Source organism: Brachypodium distachyon, chromosome 2 (assembly GCF_000005505.3).
Source record: "Brachypodium distachyon strain Bd21 chromosome 2, Brachypodium_distachyon_v3.0, whole genome shotgun sequence".
Taxonomy (NCBI): Eukaryota; Viridiplantae; Streptophyta; class Magnoliopsida; order Poales; family Poaceae; genus Brachypodium; species Brachypodium distachyon.
The window spans coordinates 46,128,042-46,154,949 of record NC_016132.3 but is presented as its reverse complement, the minus strand read 5'-3'; the positions used below and the strand labels follow the sequence as shown (position 1 = coordinate 46,154,949).

At 46.8% G+C, this 26,908-nt stretch overlaps 6 protein-coding genes and 2 non-coding genes across 8 annotated transcripts; 4 read left to right on the top strand and 4 right to left on the bottom strand.

The window, feature by feature from the left end:
• The first annotated feature begins 147 nt into the window (after positions 1 to 147).
• On the top strand, positions 148 to 4,630 carry LOC112270804 (uncharacterized protein At4g18257-like). The gene is made up of 3 exons (XM_024459053.1): positions 148 to 556; positions 2,250 to 2,561; positions 4,204 to 4,630. The coding sequence occupies exons 1-3, from the start codon at positions 222 to 224 to the stop codon at positions 4,385 to 4,387; spliced, it is 831 nt and encodes a 276-aa protein (XP_024314821.1). The 5' UTR covers positions 148 to 221; the 3' UTR covers positions 4,388 to 4,630.
• Positions 4,631 to 4,688: 58 nt separating this feature from the next.
• LOC100823055 (GDSL esterase/lipase At4g10955) lies at positions 4,689 to 6,626 on the top strand. Its single transcript, XM_003566921.4, has 2 exons — positions 4,689 to 5,220; positions 5,358 to 6,626. The coding sequence occupies exons 1-2, from the start codon at positions 5,078 to 5,080 to the stop codon at positions 6,364 to 6,366; spliced, it is 1,152 nt and encodes a 383-aa protein (XP_003566969.1). The 5' UTR covers positions 4,689 to 5,077; the 3' UTR covers positions 6,367 to 6,626.
• A 1,142-nt stretch (positions 6,627 to 7,768) lies between these two features.
• Positions 7,769 to 9,302, bottom strand: LOC100822428 (GDSL esterase/lipase At4g10955). Its single transcript, XM_003566919.4, has 2 exons — positions 9,054 to 9,302; positions 7,769 to 8,945 (listed from the first exon to the last, which is right to left on the bottom strand). Exons 1-2 carry the CDS (start codon positions 9,176 to 9,178, stop codon positions 7,994 to 7,996), a joined length of 1,077 nt encoding a protein of 358 aa, XP_003566967.1. The 5' UTR covers positions 9,179 to 9,302; the 3' UTR covers positions 7,769 to 7,993.
• Positions 9,303 to 9,527: 225 nt separating this feature from the next.
• Positions 9,528 to 9,600, bottom strand: TRNAR-ACG. Its single transcript has one exon. It is a non-coding gene; the product is annotated as a tRNA-Arg (tRNA).
• Positions 9,601 to 9,839: 239 nt separating this feature from the next.
• Positions 9,840 to 13,455, bottom strand: LOC100823983 (high mobility group B protein 14). The gene is made up of 5 exons (XM_003569469.4): positions 13,036 to 13,455; positions 11,385 to 11,442; positions 11,268 to 11,312; positions 10,247 to 10,327; positions 9,840 to 10,153 (listed from the first exon to the last, which is right to left on the bottom strand). The coding sequence occupies exons 1-5, from the start codon at positions 13,194 to 13,196 to the stop codon at positions 10,115 to 10,117; spliced, it is 384 nt and encodes a 127-aa protein (XP_003569517.1). The 5' UTR covers positions 13,197 to 13,455; the 3' UTR covers positions 9,840 to 10,114.
• Positions 13,456 to 13,533: 78 nt separating this feature from the next.
• On the top strand, positions 13,534 to 13,681 carry LOC112271226. Its single transcript, XR_002964220.1, has one exon. It is a non-coding gene; the product is annotated as a U4 spliceosomal RNA (small nuclear RNA).
• A 618-nt stretch (positions 13,682 to 14,299) lies between these two features.
• On the top strand, positions 14,300 to 16,735 carry LOC100822115 (lipid phosphate phosphatase 2). The gene is made up of 7 exons (XM_003566918.4): positions 14,300 to 14,887; positions 14,970 to 15,057; positions 15,174 to 15,283; positions 15,424 to 15,517; positions 15,752 to 15,940; positions 16,078 to 16,137; positions 16,335 to 16,735. The coding sequence occupies exons 1-7, from the start codon at positions 14,633 to 14,635 to the stop codon at positions 16,520 to 16,522; spliced, it is 984 nt and encodes a 327-aa protein (XP_003566966.2). The 5' UTR covers positions 14,300 to 14,632; the 3' UTR covers positions 16,523 to 16,735.
• Positions 16,736 to 21,202: 4,467 nt separating this feature from the next.
• Positions 21,203 to 22,043, bottom strand: LOC100821804. The gene has a single exon (XM_003566917.4). It carries the CDS (start codon positions 21,834 to 21,836, stop codon positions 21,360 to 21,362), a length of 477 nt encoding a protein of 158 aa, XP_003566965.1. The 5' UTR covers positions 21,837 to 22,043; the 3' UTR covers positions 21,203 to 21,359.
• Positions 22,044 to 26,908: the final 4,865 nt, after the last annotated feature.

Sequence of the window (26,908 nt, the reverse complement as noted above, 5' to 3'; positions counted from 1 at the left end):
CGGGCGGGCCCGGAAGAACATTCTAGATTCTGCTTACTTGGTCGGCCCAAAATATTGAACTCCAGCCCACAGGCCAACGTCGAGTTCCCAAAAACCGCCGGCCCAGCCCACACCTCCTGACCTCCCTCCCCTTTCCCTTCCCCACCGAATACCGATCCCTCTGCCAACTATCCCGCAAAAATAACTATCCCCTGTCCCGTCCTCCCCAAATCGCCACAGCCATGATGTCGTCGCCGGCAGATACCGCGCCGTCCTCCTCCTCTTCCGCGGCCGCTCCGCAGCCGCCGGCGCAGAAGAGTGGTCCGAAGGAGCGGCGGACGGAGTCGCTCGGATGGCTGACGGAGTCGGCGGTGATGCCGAAGAAGCACAAGGCCATCGAGGGCGTCGGCGCCGCATCCTTGCTCGACCTAAAGGCCCAGCTCTACCGCACCCAGGAGGAAGCTCGAAATGCCGCCGCCCATGACGCCACCGGCGAGTTCCGCCGCGCCAAGAAGCGCTCCGGCCCTGCTGACCCACTCGGCGCCAAGAACTCCGGCGTAGACGCACGTGCACACAAGTACGTCCACAGTTATCATGCTTATGCTATTTCTTCTGTGTGATTGCAGCGTCGGCGTGGCCATTTGATGTTAGTTTTGAGGATAATTACTGAATCAATCCCATGGCGTGCCCTTTGGTTAGGTATTAGATTCTCGATAGGGTTTCTTTCTAGCAAGAGCATAAGTGAATTAAGTAGCCCTAATCTTTATCTGTGAAGGCATGCGGGTGCAATTTGATACTGTACTGGACTTTAAAACTGCCACTGCTTCAGGAGATTAGGTTGTCATGTGCTTTTGGCCAAAACAAACCACAAGAGCAGTTTACATCCATGGCATGCCCTTTGGTTTAGATTCCCTATATGTACCCTCTCTAGCAAGAGGTAAAGACGTATATTCAGCTGTTTTTCTCTTCTACTCCTCAATGACAATCTAGTGACAACACTAGATACAACTAATTAATTGGTTGCCTCTTAAATTGTCTTTATAGTACTCAATGCTTCCATGAGTTTGACAAATGTGGGATCAACATTGAAATTTATGTTTTTGGGCTATTTGTGTTGCTAGCTGCAATAACTACGATGCATGAATAGATGATTAAATCCGGGAATCATGTTTGGAGTAGAAAAATCAATATAAACACGTTCACGAATCATTTTTCTCAGGAGATTGCATATAATGAAAATTTCCAATTGTTGCAACCAGGCAACACAAAATCGTAAATAGTTCACAAAGATAAAATTCAGTGTTGATCACAATATTTTTTATTCCGTGCAAGCATTAAGTATGTATGGACATTTTAAGAGAGAAACCATTATCTTTTTGTTTCTACTACTCTGTGACTCTGTGTGACATGGATGTGTCATGTGTACAAGAGATAGCATCCGACTCTATCTTTGTAGATGCTCTTACCAATTATTGTTTTTGTGATTTGTGTTAGGAAGGAAGAATTTCATTTGTATCAGCATTAGGTGCTTGTTGCTCTAGTATGAGGACTGAGTCGTAAGTCAGGATTTCTCCATGATAATAATATTGGATTCTGTGACAAAAAAAGTTGCAGGAGGTTCATATTTGCTATTATTAACATGCAAGCTGGATCTTAAGAAAAAGTACTACTCCCTCCGTCCCATAATTCTTGTTGTTGTTTACAAAATAGAGTATAATTAAATATAGTAGTTAGTCGAGATCATTGTTTGCTGTCTCTTTGTATAAGGTATCATTGAATTATTTCTTGAATGAGAAGAACACTTATAATCATTTCCTTGGCGGTGGTACCGCTAGAAAATAAAGGAGGGAACTGTTGTATTTTTTTGTCGGGGGAAGGAATGGTTGCATGTGCTGGTACATTGTTTGGCTTTCCACTACAAAATGGTTTGGTTTTCCCTAGCAACATGTGTTGGAAATTAAGAGTGAATCTAATTGAAATGAGACGCCTGCTAAGTTGCTAACAGCTATTTGATTTTTGCTGGTCAGTTGCTCGTGTACTATGAAGTATGAACATACAGGACTGCCGTCCAATAATAGCCGAACTCTTTTCTTCTTTCCATGTAACTTTTTCTAAGCATCTTCATTTCGTAATGTCAACGTGTCATTTTTTTTTCATTCTGTTGTCACGCGTTGGTATCTCGTTTCATTTGCTCTACAATTCTTTTCAATTTGCTCTGACACATGCTCTTGACCTAACTGATATCTCTCTAATATTTTCTTTTGCAATAGAGATAAGTTGGAGCTGAAAGCTGTGAAAGATGGTTCTGTGTGTTATTCTGCCCTAGAAAAGAAGGCAGAGTTGTATGAAAAATTATCAAGAGGCGAGCTACCTGATGAAGAAGACAAAGAGAAATATTGTGTTGATTTCTTCCAGAAAAGTTTTTATCAAGTCAATGAGCCTCGGCAGCCAGATAGCCATGCTGTCTCTGAGAACACAGAACCAGAAAATGAGTGTGTTGATTCTATGCCAAATGCCAAACCAATGGGTCTTGGACGAACTGGTACAACAATTGACCAAGATGAGCACAAGCGCTTTGTCAGGTATGGACATACAGTTCTCTTTGAACAGTTGCTGCGTTGACACCACTAAACTTCTGTGTTATTTATATCATCCATGAAATGTGTTATTTGGCATTCCTTGTTTGTTCTTGAGAAACCAAAATGGAAGTGTTGCTTTAGCAGATATGTATAAAAAGGTTGGAACTGGTATCCCTAACACATGTAAGTATTTGATGCTTGCATACCACTGAACATGAATTGGGCTCCCAGTCGCAGTTTCCATTTTGTGCCTTTTAATGCTGGCATATCGTGCACAATTGCTTTGTTTAGCATGAGATGCCCAATAGCCCATAGATGACTTGTTGCAACCCATCACAACATTCATGCCCCTAAACCGAACAGGCAACACATTGTTGACTAGTATCCTCTTTCTGTCAGTAAGGCAGTTTGCAAATCTGTACAAGCTGTGTTTAGCTGCTTTAGTGTGCAAGCTGTGTTTAGCTGCTTTATGTGTAGACTACCGGTAACTGTAGTCTATAAAGTACCAGAACTGTTTACTAGTAAGGGGTGCATTGCACATCGTGGTGGTAGGTGCGACTACAAAACTGCATATGTTAATTTTTTATGTTCCTTGATTTTTTTTCCCTCATTGCAACATCTTTCTGTCGAAGTAACCATTAACTAAAATTTTCTGTTATTTTCAGCCTGTTCGTTCCTTCTGATGATCTTTGATCTTATGTGTCATATTTTTTCCTTAATCTGTTGTCATAGTTAAAATTTGTCTAAGTACTCCCTCCGTCCCAGTTTATAAGGTGCTCACATATTTCAAGATTTAACTATAATCATCAGTTAGACCAATAGTTTATGACTATATGAGTTATGTGGCATAAAAATTGTACCACTGGAGACTTTCAAATTCAGTGATATTCCCTCCGATCCATAATAAGTGTCTCAGATTTTGTACTAACTTAGTACAAAGTTGTACTAGACTTGAGACACTTATTATGGATCGGAGGGAGTATAATTTTTGTGCACATAATCCACATTTTATTGGTCAAATTGATGGGTAAAGTTGAACCTCGGAAATGTGGAGGCCTTGTAAACTGGGATATAGAGTATAATTAAAAATAGTAGTTAGTCGTACAATCGTAGCGGTGAATATTTACGATACAGTGAGCCATGCCAAGTGCCAACTTCTCGGGCACCTCCTGGAATACTGGATCAATCAAATGCAAAATAATTAAAGAGCTTGCAGACGCCTGGGGAAATCTGCTTTGTTGCAGACCTTGTGTGGAGAGATCCAGATACATCAGGAGATGTGCAGGAGTTGAGACCATGGAGCGAATCGAGTGAACAATACCGGTCCAATTAAGAGAGATGTATCTTGTGTAGAAACTGGGATGATTTTCAAAGATCCACATTGCTCCAGGAATTGTTTAAGCGGGAAAATACAAAATAGTACAAAAGCTGTATACCCAAATTTAAATCTGATGCTTCGTAGATCAGTATAAATGTTAAGACGAAGGATTCATCTAGATCCGTTGATTGCCTGTATTCACTTGCATGTACCACATTATGCCATCACTAGTGATATCATTGAACTTCCGACTTCAACAATTTTGTTTCTCGTCGACAATAATCTCTCTCAGGTCTTTCACTAACTTGAACCATGGCATGTCTGCAGGGAGGTTCACGAGGAAGTGAGTGAGGCAAGGGATAAGGCCTCTACAATGAAATCCCGGCGACAAGAGCAGGATTGGGCTCGTAGAGAGAAACTCAGGCAAGCTTACCTCAAGAAACGCCTAGAGAAGTTGACTGCGGAAAAACAGGCATCTTCAGCCAATGATGACCAACCAGCTAGCAGCTAGTGGAGATTATGTATGTCAGGTAGCTGTGAGAATTTTCTTTTACAAGTTATCAGGTGTACTTGTGTTCAGATAGCAGTTGTAGTTCATATGGTCATGGTTCATGCAAATGATCATGATATATTCTTTTGCAATTGAATCTCCTGACCTGGCGAAATCAAATTCAGAAAATGGTCTTGGCATGTACAGTTTGTCGTCACCATATTGTACAAATTTAACGCAGTGCAGAGGCAGTTTGAGTTTTGACACTTTGATCCTCAAGTGATTTGCTGGGTCTTGGGTAGATTCCTGCAGCCTTATTTCCATCATGCAAGTACCTCATTTATGCACATTCTGTGCTAGTGGCAGTTTCGTTTAGATGCTTCTCGTCGACGTTGAGCGTATCTTTCTGTAGCGCAAGGATGAGACTGATTGGCATCCCCCAAAAGCTGGCGAATCGTGTGCGCCTTAACTGTAATCCACTGGTTCTAACTTAGTATAGAAATGCGCGACTGAGGAAAAAGGAAGCAGGTTCCATATTCCGGCCTGAGCCTGATGATGGAACAAAGACAAGGGTAAAAAGTTCCAAGGCGCTTTCTCCGATTCTTTTCAGCTGGAAGCAATCAATTCTTGCCCAGGCTGCATATCATTCGGCGTCGGTCCTAACCGTTTCAGCACTGCCTTGCTCGCGACTTCACAGTGGAGGAAGGAACGATGGCCAAGCCGGCGGCGAACCAGAAAGCCAGTGATACGGCGACGACGGCGGCGCCTGCTGTGGCAAGTCCGTTCGAGTTCCATGTGTACGGCCCCCGCAAGCTGTCGTGCACGAGCTGGCGAGATCTCCTTAGCTCAAGCTGGTCAGTAACAATACAATACACTCACTCGCACGGTTGCATTGCACCAAAATTAAAGTACTCCGCGCTTGGCTCCTGGTAATTAATTACAGAAAAGTACTCCGTAAGTTCGTTTGTTGCAATGTGGATTCATCATGCAGGAAGAACCCCAACTACCGGCGGATGGCGATCGCGTGCTTCATCCAGGGAGCGTACCTGCTGGAGCTGGACCGTCAGGAGAAGCGCGACGCCCGCACCGCGCTGGCCCCGCAGTGGTGGCGCCCCTTCAAGTACAGGCTCGTCCAGCCGCTCGTCGACGAGCGCGACGGCTCCATCTACGGCGCCGTCCTCGAGTGGGACCGCCAGGCGGCGCTGTCGGACTACATCCCGTTCCGCCCCGCCCGAGCGCCCGCGGCCGTCGTGGCGCTGCGCGGGACGCTGCTCAGCGCGCCCACGTTCCGCCGCGACGTCGTGGACGACCTCCGGTTCCTGGCCTGGGACAGCCTCAAGGGCTCCGTCCGCTTCGCGGGCGCGCTGGCGGCGCTGCGGGGCGCGGCGCGAAGGTTCGGGGCCGGCAGCGTGTGCGTGGGCGGGCACTCGCTGGGCGCCGGGTTCGCGCTGCAGGTGGGGAAGGCGCTGGCCAAGGAGGGCGTCTTCGTGGAGTGCCACGTGTTCAACCCGCCGTCCGTGTCGCTGGCCATGAGCCTCAGGGGGTTCGCCGAGACGGCCGGCGAGCTGTGGGGCCGCGTGCGCGCGTGGATCCCCTACGCGGGCGGCGGCGGCACCCAGCAAGCCGCTGCGGATGCCGATGGCGGCGAGAGCGAGGCCAAGGCGTCGCTGGCGCGGGCCGGGATGGGGAAGTGGCTGCCGCACCTGTACATCAACACCAACGACTACATCTGCTGCTACTACAGCGACGCGGCGAGCGGGACGGCGACCGTGGCGGTCGGCGGCGGGGGCGGCGGGAATGGCGGCAGCAAGGCTGCAGGGGTGGCGAGGATGTTGGTGGTGTCCAAGGGGCCGAGCAAGTTCCTGGCGGCGCACGGGCTGGAGCAGTGGTGGGCCGATGACGTCGAGCTGCAGGTGGCGCTCAACCACAGCAAGCTCGTCGACCGCCAGCTCAGATCGCTCTACGCGCCGCCGCCGGCTGCAACGGGCGCCGGCACTTAGCTTGTGTGCCACCGGTGGTGTTTTATACACAAGACTTTAATCTTCCAGTTTATGCATAAAAAAAAATGAACAGTGCTACACTGTCACCGTTGTCGTCGAGGACGAGAAGGTTTGGGGTGATAATGCTACACAAGTCGAACGGTGGTGTTTCATGGAAATTTGCAGGTGGATGAGATGTAGCATAACCAACATTCATGATTTTCAACTCAGTTTGGCATCCCTCCGTTAATGGAAATCTAATTTTTGATAGGATTTTATTCGGTTGAATTTGAATTGCAGGTTCAAAAATCACGTTTGTCTACCATATGATTTGTAGAGTGGGGGACAGTTCCAGAGAAATGATGGACTTTTACAGAGAAATTTGAATTAGTTGTAGTTTGATTTCATGAGAACTTTCATTGAATTCCTATGAACAATTCCGTGCAAACCAAATAAGTTGGTTTCTGAAATTCAAAATGAATTACATAATTCTAGCCCCAAATTATGGGTGTCAAACGATCAGTAAAGGAAACAATCCAACAGCTCGTAAAGAAGACTCCAGTCCTTGGGCTTGTGCATTAAGAAAATGAACACTGCCACACTGTCGACTTGCTCCTCTCCAGCTCTTTTCTCTCGTCAAAGTCACAGTCCCTGATAACGAAGGGCTAGTGCGCAAAGGCATCTTCTAGGAGCCACGGATCGGTTTAGTTCGGTTAGAACCGAGAACCGAACCCAAATTTTGGTTCTGAAAAACATCAGTTTCTGATTTTGCTGAGAACTGATCGTTTATGATTTTGCAAGAAACCAAAGTTTTTTAAAAAAAAGGAGGTATAGAACCGTTCGGTCGGTTAAACTGAATGCCCGTCTTGAGTTGTAACTGTCGAGGGGAAAAAGGTTGTGGTAAATAATGCGGGACACATATAGGATGGACAAAACACTACATAAATGAAACTTTGATAACTTTTTTAAAAGAAGACGAGGAATCGAACCGTTCGGTCGGTTAAAACTGAATCCCCACCCTGAGTTGTAACTGTCGAAGGAAAAAAAGGTTGGGGTAAATAATTCTGGACACGTATAGGATGGACGAAACCCTACGCGCATTAAAATTTTAGAGATTTCAATCCTAAAACCATTGCAATTAAAATAAAGAATTAGATGAAGGGTGAAAATTCTAATCATTTGGCCTCGTTTTAGACTACTTTTTTCACGTGTTATGCTGCTTCCGTGGACATACTCTTATACACTTTTTGTTATTGAGAAGTCTTTTGCTTTTTAATTAGAAATTAATCGACGTGTTTGGCCATCGATCTTAATCCAATGACAACATGTGATAGAATGAAGAGTCAAGATGACACTCAGATTTTAATCTAACAGATCTGATGCATCAACTGAGATTTAAACTTTTTCTTGAAAACCAGACATCTGAAATAACCACATCCATTCTAAAAAATTGTAGGGGTGACTCAAAACGAATAAGAGCACGCACTCCAGAGGAGCACAAACGTTTTAAACATTAAATTCTTCCCCAATTTCTGCTCTCTATTCATTGCAAAAGAAAACGAGATGTTATTCATGAATTTTGTTCAGAAGTTTTCGAAATTAGGAGTAATCCTTGCTCCCGCCGCCGGGCACGACAACAACAATAAACCTAGGCGTAGAGCGAGCAGAGCTGGCGGCCGATGAGCTTGCTGTGGTTGAGCGCCACCTGCATCTCGACATCGTCAGCCCACCACTGCTCCAGCCCGTGCGCCGCCAGGAACTTGCTCGGCCCCTTGGACACCACCAGCATCGTGGCCACCCCTCCTCCTGCCTTGCCCCCGCCGTCCGTCGCCACCGTCGCCGTCCCGCCGGCCGTGTCGGTGTAGTAGCAGCACACGTAGTCGTTGGTGTTGATGTACAGGTACGGCAGCCACTTCCCCATCCCCGTCTGCGCCAGCGCCGCCCTCGCCTCGCTCTCGCCGCCCGCGTCCCCCGCAGCCTGCTGGGACTGGGAGGATCCGCCCACGAAGGGAATCCACGCGCGCGCACGGCCCAGCAGCTCGCCGAAGCCCCTGAGGCTCATGGCCAGCGACACCGACGGCGGGTTGAACACGTGGCACTCCACGCACACGCCTTCCTTGGCCAGCGCCCTGCCCACCTGCAGCGCGAACCCGGCGCCCAGCGAGTGCCCGCCCACGCACACGTGTCCCGCGCCGAACCTGCGCGCCGCGTCCCGCAGCGCCGCCAGGGCGCCCGGGAAGCGCACGGAGCCCTTGAGGCTCTCCCAGGCCAGGAACCGGAGGTCGTCCGCCACGTCGCGCCGGACCGTGGGCGCCCTGAGCACCGTGCCCCGCAGCACCACGACGGCGGCCGGCGCGCGGGCGGGGCGGAACGGGACGAAGCCCGACAGAGCGGCCTGGTGATCCCACTCGAGGACGGCGCCGTAGATGGAGCCGTCGCGGTCGTCGACGAGCGGCTTGGCGAGCCTGTACTTGAAGGGCCGCCACCACTGCGGCGCCAGGGCGGTTCCCCCGTCGCGATTCTCCTGGCGATCCAGCTCCAGCAGGTACGCCCCCTGGATGAAGCACGCGATCACCATCCGCCGGTAGCTGGAGTTCTTCCTGCATATATGCACGCAACGGAACCGTGCAAGTCCGCAAGTGTATGTGAATGTGCGTGGTATTCACCGTGGTAAATTGTGAACTTGATCAGTGATGACCTCTACTGACCAGCTTGAGCTAAGGAGATCTCTCCAGCTCGTGGAGGACAGGCTTCGGGGGCCATACACATGGAACTCCAACGGATTTGCTGCCGCCTCGCCGGCTTTCTGGTCTGGCGCCGCCTTGTTGGCCATTGCTCCCTCGCCAAGTCGAGAGCACGCAGACGAAAACGGCTCGCACTTCGGATGTTATGTGATTCAATCGGCAAGCATAGTTTGTTCAAAGTTGAGAATCACAGCAAGTGCGTCGGGAATTTTTATCCTTGCTCTTTATTTATCATGATCCGAACAGGGGAATATGGAACCTGCTTCTTTCTCCGATTTACCATGGAACTAGTGGACAGTGTTTGTTTTTGAACCACTCACTTTTTTTTAATCGTGTGTATAACTTGACATGCCACCCCATTCTTAACGTCGGGAGGGGGCTGGTCAGCCCAGAACTTTGATCAACAAATGGAAGGGTGGCAAAAATTTACTGCAACGACGACTCCGCTGGGGATCGAACCCAGAATCTCTGGTTCCGTAGACCAGCGCCTTATCCATTGGGCCACGGAGTCCTCGATGCCATCATTACTACCATATTTATTTATACTCAAGTAGATACGTCAACCAAGACCCCATGTTAAGTCGCTGGCGATGAAGGCCGACGAAAAATATAAAGGTTTTTTATTTCTATATAATAACGCAAATATTTTTAAATCTGCTTCATGTGAAACGTCAAGATCCTATATTTGAGGAGAGCCTGGCTTATGTTTTAACCGTTTAAGATTATCCTAAGTGAAATGTTTGCACCGGAGAACAATAAACATACTTTCGAGTTGCCTGGGGCTCTTGTCCACATGATCATAATTTGCGAAACCACGCACGACAGATAAGTTACCTGAAGCACAAATAGTGTCCTGGTGAATAGCACCAGTACGAGACTTGGTGTCAATTTAACGCTAACTACCAGTCTACAATGTTGCAGGAGCAGTAAATCATTACAAAGCTCAGTCCTGTAATATACAATTGATTGAATCATACGATTACTTGCGGAATCATCAGGAGTTCAGGGCAACCTAATGCTCACTTCTACTCATAATCTGATTCCTCCGACAGTTCACCACTTATCTGCTTGAAGAAATACAATAAAATGTGACCATATGCATGATAAAATAGGATAAATGGGAACACATGTGCCATAAACATGTAAAACAAAATAACCTTTTTCTTGTTATATTGAGCCATAGCCTTCTCAAACTCTGCACGCCTCTCAGTAGCTAGATCATAATACTTCACTTTTTCCTGGTACGATGAACAAGGTGAAAATGTTAAAATCAGTAGGGTACGAACGTAGTGTGGTATAATGTCTTGTCTCATAGTCTAGCAACATATATTCCTTTGTAAGCAAGCATATTTATGGATGGAAGTTTTGATGATTTAGAAGACTCTGCACAATATCAAGTCATGCACGAGGGTCTTACACAAGTCAACCATAAGTCATCAAGTCATGCACGAGGGTCTTACACAAGTCAACCATAAGTCATAACTGTAGAGTTGACCAAATCATGCAAGGGGTTTTTACGCAAGTCGAGGACAAGTGAGAACTGGTACATAACTATGTGACAACTTACATTTTCTAAATGGGAATTTTAATCATATGATCAGAATTTAGGAACTGGATCTGTATGCGTTGTACCAATGAGACGTTTCCGTTTTCCCATATAGTTGTGGTACAGATGAAACAATAATAGCAAGGATCGGTCACTGACATCATCAATTTCAATATGTCTAAACCTGTCTACAGGTGGGTAGTTCGACTTTTTCTAGCAAGTAGAACAATGAACCTAGTAGCGAACCCATCCCGATCATACAGGTCATGAAACTTCCACAGTTATCAGGGATACCTACAGAATGCATGTCAGACTGTCAGTACACCCCTGGCTAGTGGGAACATAGACAAGACGCAGGAGAGGCAAGAAAGGACAACATTTTCGTTTTTCAAGATGGACAGTTACTGAATTAAATATCAAGACAACGGCTTCTTGATGATTTGGACAGGAGCTTCTATTGATTTCATAAAGAAATCACGATTTCACGAAACAAGTGATTCATAAACAAGCCAAAATACATATCCACTCCATCTGTTCCTATGAACCATATTACCTTACCAGGAAGATACAATTTTATAGTGACTAGCTACCTAGTGTGACAGAGCCATCAGGCTTCAGAGGGAAATACTAACCTCAAATGCCATTTTATTCCATTTCTCGCCACATGCCCTCCCTATCTGCAGTGTAGAACATATTACAACATGACTAGGGCATGTGCAACTATACTCACTAAAGTGATGGAAACTTACATCCTGCATTGATTTTACACTTGGATTTTCTGCCTTAAATTTGTCCCGAAAATCCTCCCTTCAAAAGAGCATAACAGCTTCAGTATATATTGTCTTAGTGCAAGAGATGAAAGTTCTTAACAAGGGCTGTAAAATGGTCACATAAATATATATGTTACTACTTTGGGAATTAAATGGGTTCTTGTGGAAAACTATGTTCCAAACATGTCCTATAAAGATATTGCTGATTATATATAATATTAAATTCAACAAGTGAATGATACAAATTAAAAAAAAGGATAACTAATCAATATGTTCACTGATGATGATTGGATGAAGTAAAAAAACATTTAGATAGTGCAGCAACTCTTTAGATGAGATACGTTTTGGGCATACCATCAATCAAACTTTTAAGACTTCAGTTGCCAATATCATTTTAAACGTTTAGATTGAAAACTCAAAAATCATACTCCCTCCGTCCAACAAAAGATGTCTCAAGTTTGTCAAAATTTGGATGTATCTAGACATGACTTAGTGTATAGATGCATTCTTTGTCGGACGAAGGAAGTATGTATAAATTTATCTCAAATAGTATTCAGAAATATTATAATCTTCTTGGGTTATATACTACAATAGAAACTAGTGATCAATTTCCAAAACATCACTTATCATTTGTGAGCTGGAGGGAGTACAGTGTAATGCTGCAGACTGCAGGTATTATTATCAGTTCTTAAAGCATTGCGTGTTCCCGAACTTAAAGCATTTATCAGATGGTGCCTTCCACACATGGTGCAGTAGCCAGTAGGAACACTTTCCAAACGACATACCAGTGTCGGATGGTCTCAATTTTCAACTCCCAAAACGGGATTACAAAATAAACTATCTCTAGCCTATGACAAAATGAGTGGTTCTGGCAAAGATCCATGAAATTTCATATCACCTCACTCCATACCTTCAAGCTTCTAGCACCAGGAAAACAACCGCAAACTATTCCAATTTTACATAAACCTTGGTTCAAACATGGCTGCATAGCTATGTTTTGGAAGAAAAAAGTATGGTTACACAAGCTACAACAGTGAGTCCAGCCAGCGACTACTGAACAAGCAAATGCATCTATGAGACTCAGATAAAATTTTCCAGAACAGTACCATGTTGTCAGGCTTTCAGTTCAGGACACAGGGACTCGCGTGAATTTGCGGCACTCGAACACAACTAAGGCATGCATCAATTTGAATTTTCTCAAGCGAAATCCCACGAATCCCAAAGGAAATTCTCTAACTAGTGCGGGCGAGCGAGCAGCCCAGCCGGAAAGCATCTCATACCACATCGCAATTGCTTACCAGCGGACAGGGCAGTTACCAATTACTCCCTCCGTCCAACAATATGGGACATATTAGCTTTCTTTTGATGAATGCTTTGACCACAAATTACTCTATTAACATATAATTATATGCCATAGATTCATATCCATTATGTTCCTACTCAAGGATATTTGCTTATAGTTATGATTTTGATCACATTAGTCACACATTCATGAAGTAATTTGTGGTCAAAGGATTGGTCAACCGAATCCTTGGACGGAGGTAGTAGTGGATATGCGATTCAGTTCGGACCATCCAAATAAAGATAATACGGAGTAAAACGAGATAGAGAGGGTCGAGTGCATAGTTACATGAAATAGAAGAAGGCGGTGGGGGGCTTCTTGGGGCGGCGGGGGTCGCCGACTGTCCCCTTCTTCCGCGGCTCCGGCCTCGGCTTCGTCCTGGGGCTCGCCACGGGGGGCAGTCGCACGGTATTGAGGGGCTTCGGGCCCGTCTGCGACCTGGTCTTCATCCCGCGGCTACTTCTCTCGGACTGGCCGAGCGCAGATGGCAGCGAGCGTAGGTTGGTTTGCAGGAAGAGGAGGAGGTAGAAGAAGCAGAGAAGCGCAGCGCAGAGGAGACTCGGGATCACCTAGGCTGCTAAGCTCCCGATTTTCCGTGGGCCAGACGGCCCAAGAAGGAGGGAGCTGCTGATTTCATTCGGCCCGCCTGGCGTCCAATTCACCGGTGAGTAGGTTTGTTGCTCTTTGTTGCTCCGTGCTTGGTTAATTGTCCCACATCGGCAGTTGAGCAGCGGGTTTGAAACGTCACCGTGTATAAGAAGCGGAGCCGGGGGCACGTTTGAAACCATCTTTGCGCTTGGGGCAATGACGCAGCTAGTGAGGTTATACCGAGGCGCGTCAATTGCTGGTTGAAAACTATTTCCAAACCCCCTCTTTGGCCCTCATGGGCCACTGAGAATTTCTGGAAGGGTTCCCTCCTCGTGAGGCTAAAACCCACAAAACTAATATCAAAATTTCTTGGTTCATTGCGATATCGGCTCCTAAAAATCATCAAGTCTGGTAAAGCTGTCTGCAATATGCTAGCCCCAAAAATGCTGTGCAGCAGCTGCAAAAAAAAGTCGAACAAAATCTTCCCCCCTCCAGATCGCCCTCGGCAGACTGTATATGCATTTTCCTCATCAGGGACGATCCTTCGGAACGCTGCAGGGGCCTCCGTCCCCAATTACCCCACGAAGCATCAAACACCACTTTTTTTTTTGCGAGAAAAAAAGCATCAGACACCACATTGACCAAATGTTCGATGAGTCTTGCTTCTGTATCGCAAGTTTCAGAACCGTGTTACTAGTCTGTACTGGTAAATATTTCTCCGGTCCGCTAAAATCGCTAGTAAAGGATGATGAATTTGAAAGGACTTGCGAGCACGACAGACGTACTTGAGATTCGATTGCTGCAATTGCGTCGAAACGTGAGCTATATAAGCTGTCGCGCTGCCAACCGCGTGGGGGAGGAAGTTTTACGCGGTACAGACGCTGCCTAGACGCGGCGTGACTGCAAGTCTACTCGCCAGCCAGCGGTCAAGTCTTAGCATATATCCAGAACCGTGCAGTGGGAGGAGCTGTCGTTTAAACTTTCCCGGTTTCCAACCAAAATTAAGGCAAGATACAGGGCGGGCCTTACTGGTCAGCGACCCCTCAGCAACTCCACCCTAAATGATGTCCTGACTTCTCAGTCCTGTCATCTCTGTAAGACTATAAACAAGGGTTGATGCATTGCGCCAGATGTAGATCCAGATCCTCCCGTTACAACAAAAAGGGACCTGAGGCAAGAACAATTGTTCAACGCCTCAACGGCATTGTCGATATATATCTTCGTGCCTGGCAGCATACATCTACACATACATAATCAGCATTGCCGTCCTGTGGTACAACCAAGCAGTAGTGTGTTGATGGACGGAGGAGAGATGCAGCAGGCCTCATCAACCGGCATTGATGCTCCGGCGTGCGCGTTCGCCACGATACGGTCGCACGGCGCCAGCGTCGCGAGGTCGCATGCCTACGACTGGCTGGCGCTGCTCCTGCTGGTCGCCGTCGAGGTCCTCCTCAACGCCATCGAGCCGTTCCACCGGTTCGTTGGCGCCGGCATGATGACGGACCTCAGATACCCCTTGAAGAGCAACACCGTCCCCGTCTGGGCCGTGCCGGTGCGTGCGGTTGATTCCCTCTGTCTCCCTAATTGAGTTTCGATGTGATCTATACCAAGTTATTTCCCTCCCAATTAAGCAGGTCATTGCTGTCATTGGACCTATGATCATCTTCGTCGTCATCTACATCCGGAGGAGGAATGTCTATGATCTGCACCATGCGATACTCGGTACCTGCATCGTGCATATTTCTTGATGAAAACCTTAAATGCAGTGCTCGGAAAGCAAAACTTTCTTCAGTATACATGTCCTAATTTAACGCGCATTACATGATCGTCGCAAGCAGGGATCCTGTTTTCTGTGCTGATCACCGGCGTCCTGACTGACGCCATCAAGGATGCCGTCGGCCGTCCGCGCCCCAACTTCTTCTGGCGCTGCTTCCCTGACGGAATCGCCGTACGTAACAACTCGCATCCAAAATTTGTCCCAGTTTTACCAAGTCGATCTATAACTAAAAGAGAACTTCAAATGCTAATCTGTCGCTGCATCATCTCATCCAAACTCAACTTATAATGAGTTCCTCGCCTGATGTGCAGGTGTACGACAACATCACCACTGGAGTCATATGCCACGGCGAGGCGAGCGTGATCAAAGAAGGCCACAAGAGCTTCCCAAGTGGTCACACTTCATGTGAGGCTCACTCGATTAGGCCACCGTGCCAGCGTGCCCGCTACTCTCTTTACTTTTCTTAGAAAGACAACCCTCAACCTCTGCATCGGTCGATGAACGCAGCCAAGTCACTCACTTTATTAGATCGATCACTTACATGGTTACTGTCACAGACTGATGGCAGCAACAGTGTTGCCTCCGTGACTGTGCTCGATGGGTAATAATTAAGCTCTTTAATTCGTGGTGCCGTGGCAGGGTCCTTCGCCGGCTTGGGGTTCCTGTCGTGGTACCTCGCCGGGAAGATAACCGTCTTTGATCGACGGGGCCATGTCGCGAAGCTGTGCGTTGTCATCCTGCCTCTGCTCGTCGCAGCGATGATCGCGATCTCCCGGGTAGATGACTACTGGCACCATTGGCAGGACGTGTTCACGGGCGGCATCATTGGTATATGTGTTTCACGAAGCTGCTGCGGTTTTTTTTATTCCCTCTGATCCTAAATGAACTAAAACAACGACAAAAATTTAGGATCACAGGGTGTACTTGTCATCACCGTTCTGAACTCTATTTGGTGCATGCTGTAGGAAGTGTGGTCGCCTCTGTCTGCTACCTGCAGTTCTTTCCACCACCCTCTGATGAGAAAGGTAACTAGCTAGCGTATGTGATCTTTTGGTGCATTCTCAACACACCACGGCGAGTGTAAATGTGTAATGCAGCAAATGTTAACTTCCTTGAACCTGTGCAATCTTGAAACATAATGTCGAAATATGCGAGCTAATGTGCGTGCATGGTTGGTGAATTTGGTTTTGATTTAACGAACCGCTGCAATCAATTGCTGCAGGGTTGTGGCCTCACGCGCACTTGAGGTACGTCACGGAGAGGGAAGACGCGAGCCGAACGCGGCGCGCTAACGAACTGATCAATAACAGCAGCAACGTCGGCGCAACAACAGCAGTGATCCCTTGGGAAGGACGGACGGGGGCAAACACGAGCGGAACGTTGGACGCCATGGAAGCCGGCCGGAGGTAGCCGTAGGACAGGCCAATGACTCTGCACTCTCTGTATATGCCGACCGCAGACCGCTTCGGATGTATATATCTCGTTTTTTTTTCTACGATTTGCCATCAATCAATTTCCCTGTCCTTGCCTTCTGGATAAGTTAACTTGGTATCTTAACTGTAAATCCACAATCATCTAAAAAATTGTAAATCCACTCGAGGATGAAACTATTGAAACCTGCAATTGCCGACAGTAAGGCATACTTTGGGTGGCTCAAACGAAGCTATCTGCTCACTGACACTTCGCAACATTCACTCAAGTAGTTACGAATGATGGAAACCCTTTTGCTAGTACTAGATTCTAAATTCTTGAATCAAATTTGTCTAAATATGGATGTATCTATTCTTAAAAAACGTCTAGATACATGTAATATTTCGACAACAATTTAGGATCGGAAGGAGTGCTTTTTCTCCGGATACTGGAGAGAAGCGGTAGCCTCTGTATATACTCATTTCGTTTCTAAATACTTGTCGCTGTTTTAGTAGATATGGACTTGTCCTGGCACAAGAGGGAGTAGTGTCGTAAATTCTTCTGCTGGGGTTTCAATTCCACTCTTCAGGTGTAGCGACATGGACTTGGACTGTAATTTTTGACCGTTACCGAGCGGGGCAGATATTTCACTAGGCCAGTTTTGAATAGGATAGGGTGTTGGACGATGACAGTGAAAGTATCACAAATATCAGAGCAATGTGTTTTGTCATGTAGCAGTACTGAAACCCTGAGTTTTTATTACGTTGTTACTACGGCACAAGAGACAGACCAGTGAACCACTTCCATCACTTCCACAAAAGCGAACAGGCGATAAAGACAAGAATGAGGAAAGGGAAAGGTAGTCAAAGTTAGTTGTAGTTCTAGTACATCCATGTTTAGGAGAGTAAGCAAAACGAACAGGCGATAAATTCCATAAGTTTTACTTTTCCATTCCTAAATACAGTATGCTTTTGTTTTATCATAAGTATAACATTTTCAGGTTTGACTAAATTTATATCTATACCTATCTAAAAAATACGGACCGTTCTCTTCATCACGCGTTTTGTTAAGCTTTCCTTCCCTCGCCTCAGCAGTACATCCAGATATGCCACCGTGCTCGCCCGCCTGATCGTACCCCCTTAGCCCCACTAAAAAAATCTAACGCCCCACCTCTCTCCGATCCCCTTCTCAAGCGCATCTGCTCCGACGCATCCATGATGGATGTTGCACCTCCTGCGTCTCCATCGGCTTTGGCGGCACGCGGGGCGACGGCCTTGATGTATGGCCATGGCCCTCCCCCGTCCGATCCCGTCGATCGTCGGTCAGCGCCCCCGCACCTGCAGGCTGCACCATGTTGCTCGCACATGAAATAAGGGTTTCTCTCACCTTGGTAGTCCCAACGGACCGAATCAGCTGCCGCGGCGGATGGCGTGGTGACGCCGGCAGGGGGCGTGGCAGCATAGTGCCGGGCAGAGGCAGCCTTGGCCTGGAGGCAGTGGCTGCTCGGAACGAGAGGCCGCCGCCGTCTTCCTGGCAGGTCGCGCGATAGCAATGGGGAAGGGCAGGCGGGGGCAACTCCGAACGGAGGCCGCCGCCGTCTTCCTGGCAGGTCACCCGGCAGCGGTGGGGAAGGGCAGGTGGCGGCCGCGGTTTCGAATGGAGGACGGTGACGGACTGACGGTCGGTGGCAGCGGCTGCCTCGAATCGGCAGCGGCTTGAGAAGCACGAGCTGCTTCGCGAAGGAAACGGCAGCGTTTCCGTCTGCTCGCCTTTTTCTGAATTTTCTGAACTTTGTGACAGCAACTGCTATTTTTTTCTTCAGTATACAAGGGAACTGATCACTGGTCTCTACTGGATCTCAATCGGATTTGTACATGCATTAGTTGCCGACAAACAAACAAAAAATTTGCCAAAAAATGGGAAGGGAGGAAGAGCATAGCTAGTGTGTAGTAAAGGGACACATGTGAAGGACATAGTTGGTTGTGTCTACATCTGCAATAAGGTACGTAATTGAAATTGGCGGCTGCGTTGTGCTTGGAAGTAACGTTTGTGAAATAAATTCATTACCTATATATCTTTTCTCAAGATACGATGGGGACAAATTAAACTGAAGATACAAACCGATGGCGAGGAAGGCTGGGAAGGAAAGCAAATGGAAGACATGTTTATATCTCAAGTATAATTTTGTTAGGTATATATCTTAAGTATAATTAAGTATAACCAATGGATGTTCATCGAAATTACCAGCATGCCTGACTGCTTGTCTGGTTGTATGTTCACCTGATAGTTGTATAAGAAAAATTGATTTTATATCATCACATGATTCTGTTCTTACCAAATTTCATATCAAGCGACATGTCAATTTTTTGCAACGAAGGAGACAGTGTTTGAAATTTCTCAAAGAGGAGCAGACGCGTTGGAGGTTCATAGTTAGATTGTCTTGAGGTCAATTTTAAGGTTCCGTAGCAACGCACGGACACATCTGCTAGTATAGAAAAAATACCAACATCTACAACTATAGATTAGTTTTATTAAATCTGTTATGGTATATAGTTTTATAATATGTTTATTGATGTTGTAGATATTGTATATTATATAAACTTGGCTAAACTTTAAGAAGTTTGACTTAGTAAAAAACTAAAACATCTTATACTTAGGAAAGCAGGTAGTGATTGTCGCTCGATATAAGTTTGAAATCAATAGTAGTTTTTATTTTTTTAAATCATACATATTTCTTACCATCACTCCTAAGGTTGTATCAAATAGCCAAAAAAAGATCCGAGGCCTACACATGATGTATTAGGGACCACATCCAGATCCATCGGTGAGACATCATATGGATAACCTACACACAAAAAACTTTGGCAAACTTGTTTAGACTAGAATAAACGAGTTGAGTGATCTAATCAGGCTGAGTTTGGCATTGAGGTGAATTATGATAAACTAACCCAACCAATATTTATTTGCTTTCGTGTGTATTTTCTCATAATAGATTGTAAAATAATTTCAGCATGCCACCGTTCAACAACCGCAAACCGAACCTTTTAATCCAGCCAACCATTTTCTAAGCAAAATAGGAATACTAATAGAATGAGCAAGGCTAAATTAAGGACATGCATATAACCTGCCTCAACAAGCGGCAAAAAAGTACTACCTCCGTTTCTAAACATAAGAAGTCTTAACTTTGTCTGAAGTCAAAATTCTTCAAGTTTGATCAAGTTTATAAAAAAATCTATCAACATCTAGAAGTCCAAATTAGTTCAATTAGATCCGACATTATATGCTACCTCCGTTCCATAATTCTTGTCTCAAATTTGCCCAAAAAAAATGGATGTATCTATTACTAAAAAGTGTCTAGATACATGTAATATTTCGACAAGAATTATGAAACGGAGGGAGTATTATTTACCGTATACTCATTTGATATCGTAGACTTTAATATATTTTTCTATACATTTGGTCAAACTTGAACAAGTTTGACGGAACACGGAGAGTATGAGATAAAAGAATGTTGAATTGTCTTTCATGAGGATAGGATAACCCTTGACAAAGATCTAAACTTGGGATAGGACAAGATAACCCTTAACAAAGATCTAAACTTGGGAAGTTCCAATCAACGCGATTCATCGCATTTAGACTTCGATAAAGCAACCTGCAACACTACCCCATGATAAGTTATTGCCAAGAGTAAATTGCATCAAACTGTCGCCAATATTGAGGCTTAGGTTTGGAAAGCCACCACGCTGATTTTTTATTGCACAAAACCACCACTTTTGGGGTAGTCTGTTGCTCCGAACCCAAGCAGTCGAGTTTAGGTGTTTCAACCGATTTCTCACAATGTGGGCCCGCCGGCAAGGCTATTTGTGCCTTGATGGTGTGAAAGAGAACAAAGAGGAGGAAACGACATAGCAGCGGAGCTCTAGTCACCATGTGAGGAAGGGACCTTGTCGCCCAGATCCTCAACAAAGCAGCGAAGTCGGCTCCACAAGCACCGAATCGAAGCGACTACATCATAGGCGGCAGAGCGGGGTGTTTACACGGTTCTCTGGGACGAGACAAACCGACCGGGAAGTGGCCAGAACAGCGGCAAGAGCGGTGGTGGCGCTGCACTAGAGATGGAGAAGGGTCCGGGGAGGGACACCACGTACTCGGGGCACCAAAACATGGCACGGCTTCCGGGCTCGGTTCAAGGGTGGGGGAGGCGGCAAACGGGCTCGCCGACACCACCGTGGGAATGTCGTTCATGACGCTACGGGCCTTACCGGTGCGCCCGTGTTGTCAGAAATTAGCTTAAGACCAAACTCCGTCGTTTGGACTCGGAGCTATAATTTATGCCAAAGGTGTGTTTTGTACAATAAAAATTCAGAGCGGTGTGCTTTCCCAACCTAATCCCACCCCAAGAAAAATTATATTTTTTCACAATTTACTCTATTTCTAGTTTTCATGTCCATGAGAACTAACATAATTAGGTCATGTTTGTTTGGGCTTCTGCTTTAGCTTTTGGTGCTTCTAGCAATCTCAAAAACACTTCTCCCGTTTACACATGAAGCTGAGAAGCATCTCCGGGCATGCTTCTCAGCTAGAAGCCCCACCAAAAGCACGTCCGAAAGTGCTTCTCAGCTTCATGTGTAATCGGGAAAAGTGTTTTTGAGATTGCTAGAAGCACCAAAAGCTGAAACGGAAGTGCAAAGAAACAGAGACTTTACAACATAATAAAACAAAACAAAAGAATGATCGAAGGAATCTGACAAGATTACACGCCCAACGGCAAGCAGAAGGGCCCTGCAGGCCTGCAAGAATCAGAGGAAGAGGCAGAGCAGAGCAAGGCAAGGCTAATCTATATCTGGCAGCCGCAGCAGCAGAAGAAGCAGGAAAGCGCAAGGCCGAGCACGATGGCCTCGAGCACGTACATGACGCGGAACGCGACGGTGTCGACCAGCGCCGTCGCCCAGCCGCCCTTGAGGCCCACGGAGAGCCCCGACGACAGCCGCTTCCACCGCAGCGATCGCGACAGCGCGGCCATCCTCGAGGCGCCGCCGGCTCCCAGGTTCTTCCACCGCCGCTGCACGCCCTCCTGCGACATCAGCCGCCGCAGCAGTCCGCGACGATGCGGTTTGTTGCCCTCGGCGGCAGCGGCGGCCTGGGGCATCTGTGCCATCTCGACCGTGGGCGCCGCTGCTTCCCCGTGCAGCTCGAGGCCCATGGGCGAGTAGTGCCCCAGCGGCATCATCCGCCGGAGCCAACCCCTGCGCCGCCGCGCGCCGGTGGCTGTGTCGTAATCCATCGCCGGCGCTACGTCCGGCCCGTCGCCCATGGCCGTGGCAGAGTGGGAGGAGAGACCTAGGCGAAGAAGATTTCAAGTACGGGTATCATACGGGACGGAGACGTGGGGGTGTTGGGACGACGTGCAGGTTATGGACGTGTGGAGACCGGGAATATAAAGGAGACCGTTTCAATCCCAGCCAGGACGTGACAAAGCCCACCGTGGTTTGGTGCTCTTTTAAGAAGACCGCTATTACTATTTGAGCTGCTTTGTGTGCAAGGCATATATGCAACAGATGTACTTATACAGCTCATCTCCTGCTGTAAAGGGTTTTGTTGCTGGTATTATTCGCAACCGTCAACTCAACTGGAACCAAGTCCGATATGTACATAGTACTCCTACTTGGTAACATACACAATTTCGACGCAACACGTCGAGATGATTTGGTGCAATACTCATGCAGCTGTCATATCGCACATACGTGCCTTCTAGAAATCGACCAGCTGCACTCTGCACTAATACTGTACCACTTTCCTCTCTGTTCACCGGACGGCTACAGGTGAAAGGTTCAAGGACACCGGCCAGGGCATGTCTGGACTCTCAACCGAAAAGCTGGGCCAGAAGGCGGCAGGTCAGCCGCATCACCAGGTATGGTTCTCGAGTGCTGCCTGGCGCTGGACTCCTCAGCCAGGGCGGCTGCCGGGCTGGAGCCGAACTGGCCGCGCACGACAGCAGTGCACGCAGACCCACAGTACCTTTTTATATTCTCCTTCTCTCGCGATTTGTGCACGGCGATTGTTTTCCGGGGCTTTGCCTATTGTCGGGGCAGAGAGTTCTGTGGGAGTAGTTTGGTCAAAGAAAAAAAAAGGTGTCGTGGTTAGGTTAGGTAGCCTCGAGCGACGATAACCGTTGGTGAACCACGCTTGGGAGCACTTGCATGCCCCGGAAGGAAGCAAGTGGCTGGTTCTGCTTCTCCCGAATGTACTCGTTACAGAGCAGCACCCTATTAACAACATATCTGAAGCTATGTGGCGCGATCAATCAGCAATAATCTCGGGGCAGATCGAAATCGGCCCGTAAAACTCGGATCTCATCACCGCAAAGAACAGCGCGGGCCGCCCGGCCGCTCACATGGCTGCACGTCCATCTCCTTGTCACTGACGTAACCATAAGTCCATAACTGGCCCGTTCGCCTCTTCGAAAGATGTGTGCATGCTCTTGGTCCGTTTTCCATGGAGAATTCGCTGGCGCGGCACAAACACCTCCATCTGTTGTTGCCGGTGTCTTTCATCGGTGACCGATGTCTAAGCAGCTGGAACCAGCTACACCAGCACGAAGCATATGTATGGACGCATACTTACAGCTATAATAGCCTGACAGCGACTCTTGTGATTTCTAGCTCGACGGGATAATTAGGTTAACTAGGCTTGTTCTTCCATGCCAACAAATCTTTCTACGTCTAGGTACCGGGGTCGTGTGACTCTTGTCCGCCGCAAAGTATTATTACGTTCTACAGTCCAGTACAATTTGTAATCCCTTCTCCGTTTTCTAAACGTAAAACGTTTTATGTTTATTCTGAGTTAAACATTTCTTAAAAATTATGGAAAACTTACCAAAATTAGCTTTATTAAATCCATCATTTTTCTAAAAAGAGGAAACTCTCTCGGCCTCATCAATACACACAACCATTATATCATTAAAAATCCATTCATCGTACAAAACTCAATGATTATAGTCCAGAATGAGAAATAAGATAGATCATAACAACTTCTAGCCTAAAACCGATGTGCCACCTAATTAAACCAGTTGAAGAATTCTCATGTGACTGTCTCTGGCCGATTGCACCCGGCCAGGGACTTCATAGATTCCTTGGTCACCGTTCGAAGTAGCAGCCTCCAAGTATATAGCCAGTGAGCTACCAATTATGACATCTATTTTTCATAATATACTTATTCAATATTCTAAATGTTGATATATTTTTCTATAAAATCGTTAAAGTTTAATAATTTTAACTTAGTACAAATTTAAGATTTTTTTTATTTAGAAACGAAAAGACTGGAAGATTCGATACGAAAGCCTTAACCGCTACCAGCCAGGTCGGAGACTCGCCTGCCAGTCAGGACTTGGAAGCAAATATGCCATGTATTTCAACTCGCGAGACTCAAATCCTCCTGAGTCGTCAGTCAGTCGCATATGCACCCCAAACATCGAACAGAATCTCAGATCGGGTCAAATCAGACACACGCGGGCGGTATAGCGTTCCAACGTGCCAGCTACAGCTACAGTCCGTCAGACACGTTCCGCGGTGCAGATTTCTTACTCGCGTCGCATCAAAACCTCCAGACATTCACGCGGAGGCCCGAGAGCCGCGCACCGGAGGAATCGTCGAAAGTCCAAAGTTGTGCATTCTCAGCTGGCGGGCGGACATGGGGATTCTTGGGCCGTGCCACCGACTGATGAAGATTGAAAGTGAAATAAACGAACTGCGGCCTACAGGCAATGATCGGCAGGACTCATGTCACGCATCAATCTAGCGGAAGCATATTTCTATCCGTCCACTATGAATGAACTCGTCGAATATATGCTCCTATAAATCAGGCGTGCACCGTGCTCTGGTTTTCTTTGATACCTCTGCTGGAGCATGCTCTAGTCCCACCTTCTTTGCAAACCGGATACACGTTTCTCACCGTCTCCACTCGTAGGAATCGTGGTAAGCAATCTCTTCTGTATTCAAAAACTGAATTCACATTTGTCCTCTTTTAGGAATCCCAAAATGTGATCGGGCTCCATTGATATCTTAATTCGTTTATCCGAAAAAAAGAAAGATATCTTAATTCGTTTTCGTGTTAACTAATCTTAGAACGACTGGGCCAGCATCGCCATTCTCAATGAGGTATGGTATGGGCCAAGACCAATAAAACTTTTCCTTAATGTTTATGCCGTTCTGGGCTTCTGGCCCATCCTCCAGAAATTTGATCCTCGACGTGGTGAGGCCTTAAAACACAGCATGCTTAAGAGTCGGGGACGTGTTTCTATATAAAAAAAAAAGAGTCGGGGACGTAGTATGCGTCCACACAGGAATTGGATCCTCATTTCTGTTATGATTTTCGTACTGAGGTTGATCTTGCATGTTGTTTTTATATACAGTATTGAGCAGTGGTTATTATGACCGAACACTTCAACAGTATAGCAGAAACACATCATTTACCAACAAATCTCGTCTCCCCGCTCCACGTTTCTCCGGTGTACTACTACTCCTACGGAGCAAATCCCGTAGAATATGGACAGCCATGTTTCTTTTTTGGTTATGTGAGTCTGTGTAAAGTGTAAACTGACCTCGGTTGTCTAATGTCAAAACTCAACAAAATACACTGCTACTACACGGAGGATATGTGCCAGCAGAGGAAACCACAGGAGACATGGTCGAAAAGACTTCACGGAAACCAACGAGGCCGGAAACGACCATCATGCTGACAGCACTTTGACTTGCAAACCCGGATCATGCCCTCCGAAAACACCAAACTTCCTGCATAACAGTACAAGCAGGCAAGATTCTTCTCTAAAAAAAACACCCTACGAACCGGCAAAAGCACGGCGTGTACTAAAATACTGGGGCATTTGACTTCGCACTCGCTTCGATCAGCGTACCCAATCCCCTTGCCCATCACCACACCTGCAAAAAAACTGGAGTATACTCCAGTGCCGCAAAGCTATGTACACTACGTGCTGATCGGACGGTTCGACCAGATACCCGCTGCAAAGCGCTCCAGAAACCAATGCAGAACGAAATGATGCACGATGCCACGAATTACGCGGGCCGGGCACCAACTCACAGGCCGGACAAGAAGGCAGATCCACTCAATCGATCCTCTCCTCTCCTTTTGTTACCTTGCAGTTTGCAATGGCATATCACCTTCGGTACTTCTTTCGTCTCATAATATTTGGCACCCAAACGTCTCTAAATCATTAATTTGATTAATTAAATATGTGTTTCTTAACAAAAAATACATCATTAGATGGTTGTCGAAAGAACTTTTTAATAATATAATTTTTTTTATTATTTAATTTATATTTAGTTAGTTAAATTGACGATTTAAAGAATGAGTGCGTGACTCGGAACGGAGAGAGTAATAGCTAGGGTTGACATCCTCGCGTAGCGTGGCATGGCGTGGACGCCTGCTGCGGCATGCATGTGCGTCGTGGACCCGCAGCATGCGCGTCTGCCATGCATGGATCCCCGCGCGCCGGGACGCGTTTTCGCGTCGGATTATGGCGCACAACTTGCGCCTGCATGTCTGCGCGCGCGCGCCGGTGGACAGGACATGCCTGGCGTCATCGTAGGCAAGTACTAAGTACTACTCGCTACAGCTACATTCTCGTGTGAATGAATCGGTGGTTTGGCCGGGAGCTCAGCCGATGCTGTTCACGATCGGATCGAGTGGTTGGGCGGTAATACGGCAAGCCGGCCCGATTCACAATTTGGTAGTGCTGTGGTGGATCGCTGTTCTGCCGATGATGACCCGAGACACGATCGAGTAATCTGCCTTCCCGGGCGTGCATGGGAAAAGATAAGCAAGTCAGGAGCGATCGAGTGACATGCATTTTCTTTGAAAGGAGGTCGTAGCCTAGGAGCCATGCCTATCATCTGACGCTGTTCATGAATTGGAGGAGTACGTGATAAGCCGAAGGTAGCCCTGCAGCACACAGTACTAGGTCAGTATGATTGCGCAGTGGAGTTTGCAACTAGTACTAGTAGTTGTTCCTCAGCCCATTACCATACCTTCGCAAAAAAAGAAAAAAAGGTTCCTCAGCCCATTACGCATGTCCGTTCTAACGGCCTGGAGCTTAACAAGACTTCGAAACTGACATCAATTTTGAATTTGGGCAATCTTATTTACAGTGATACAATCAGTTCGTGCTTCACATAATCTTAGGAAGGCAACATATAAATAGGGCGAAACATCTTGCATTGAATCGAAGAAGGAAAGAAAAGGACACAAACAAAAGAGAAGCCATTTCTGCTCTTAAACTTTCTGATCTGAGCACAGGTCATCATTGGAACCCCCGGTAAAGTGTGAACAGACTGAATGGGACTTATGTGAGAAGATTCTCTGTGACCGGGA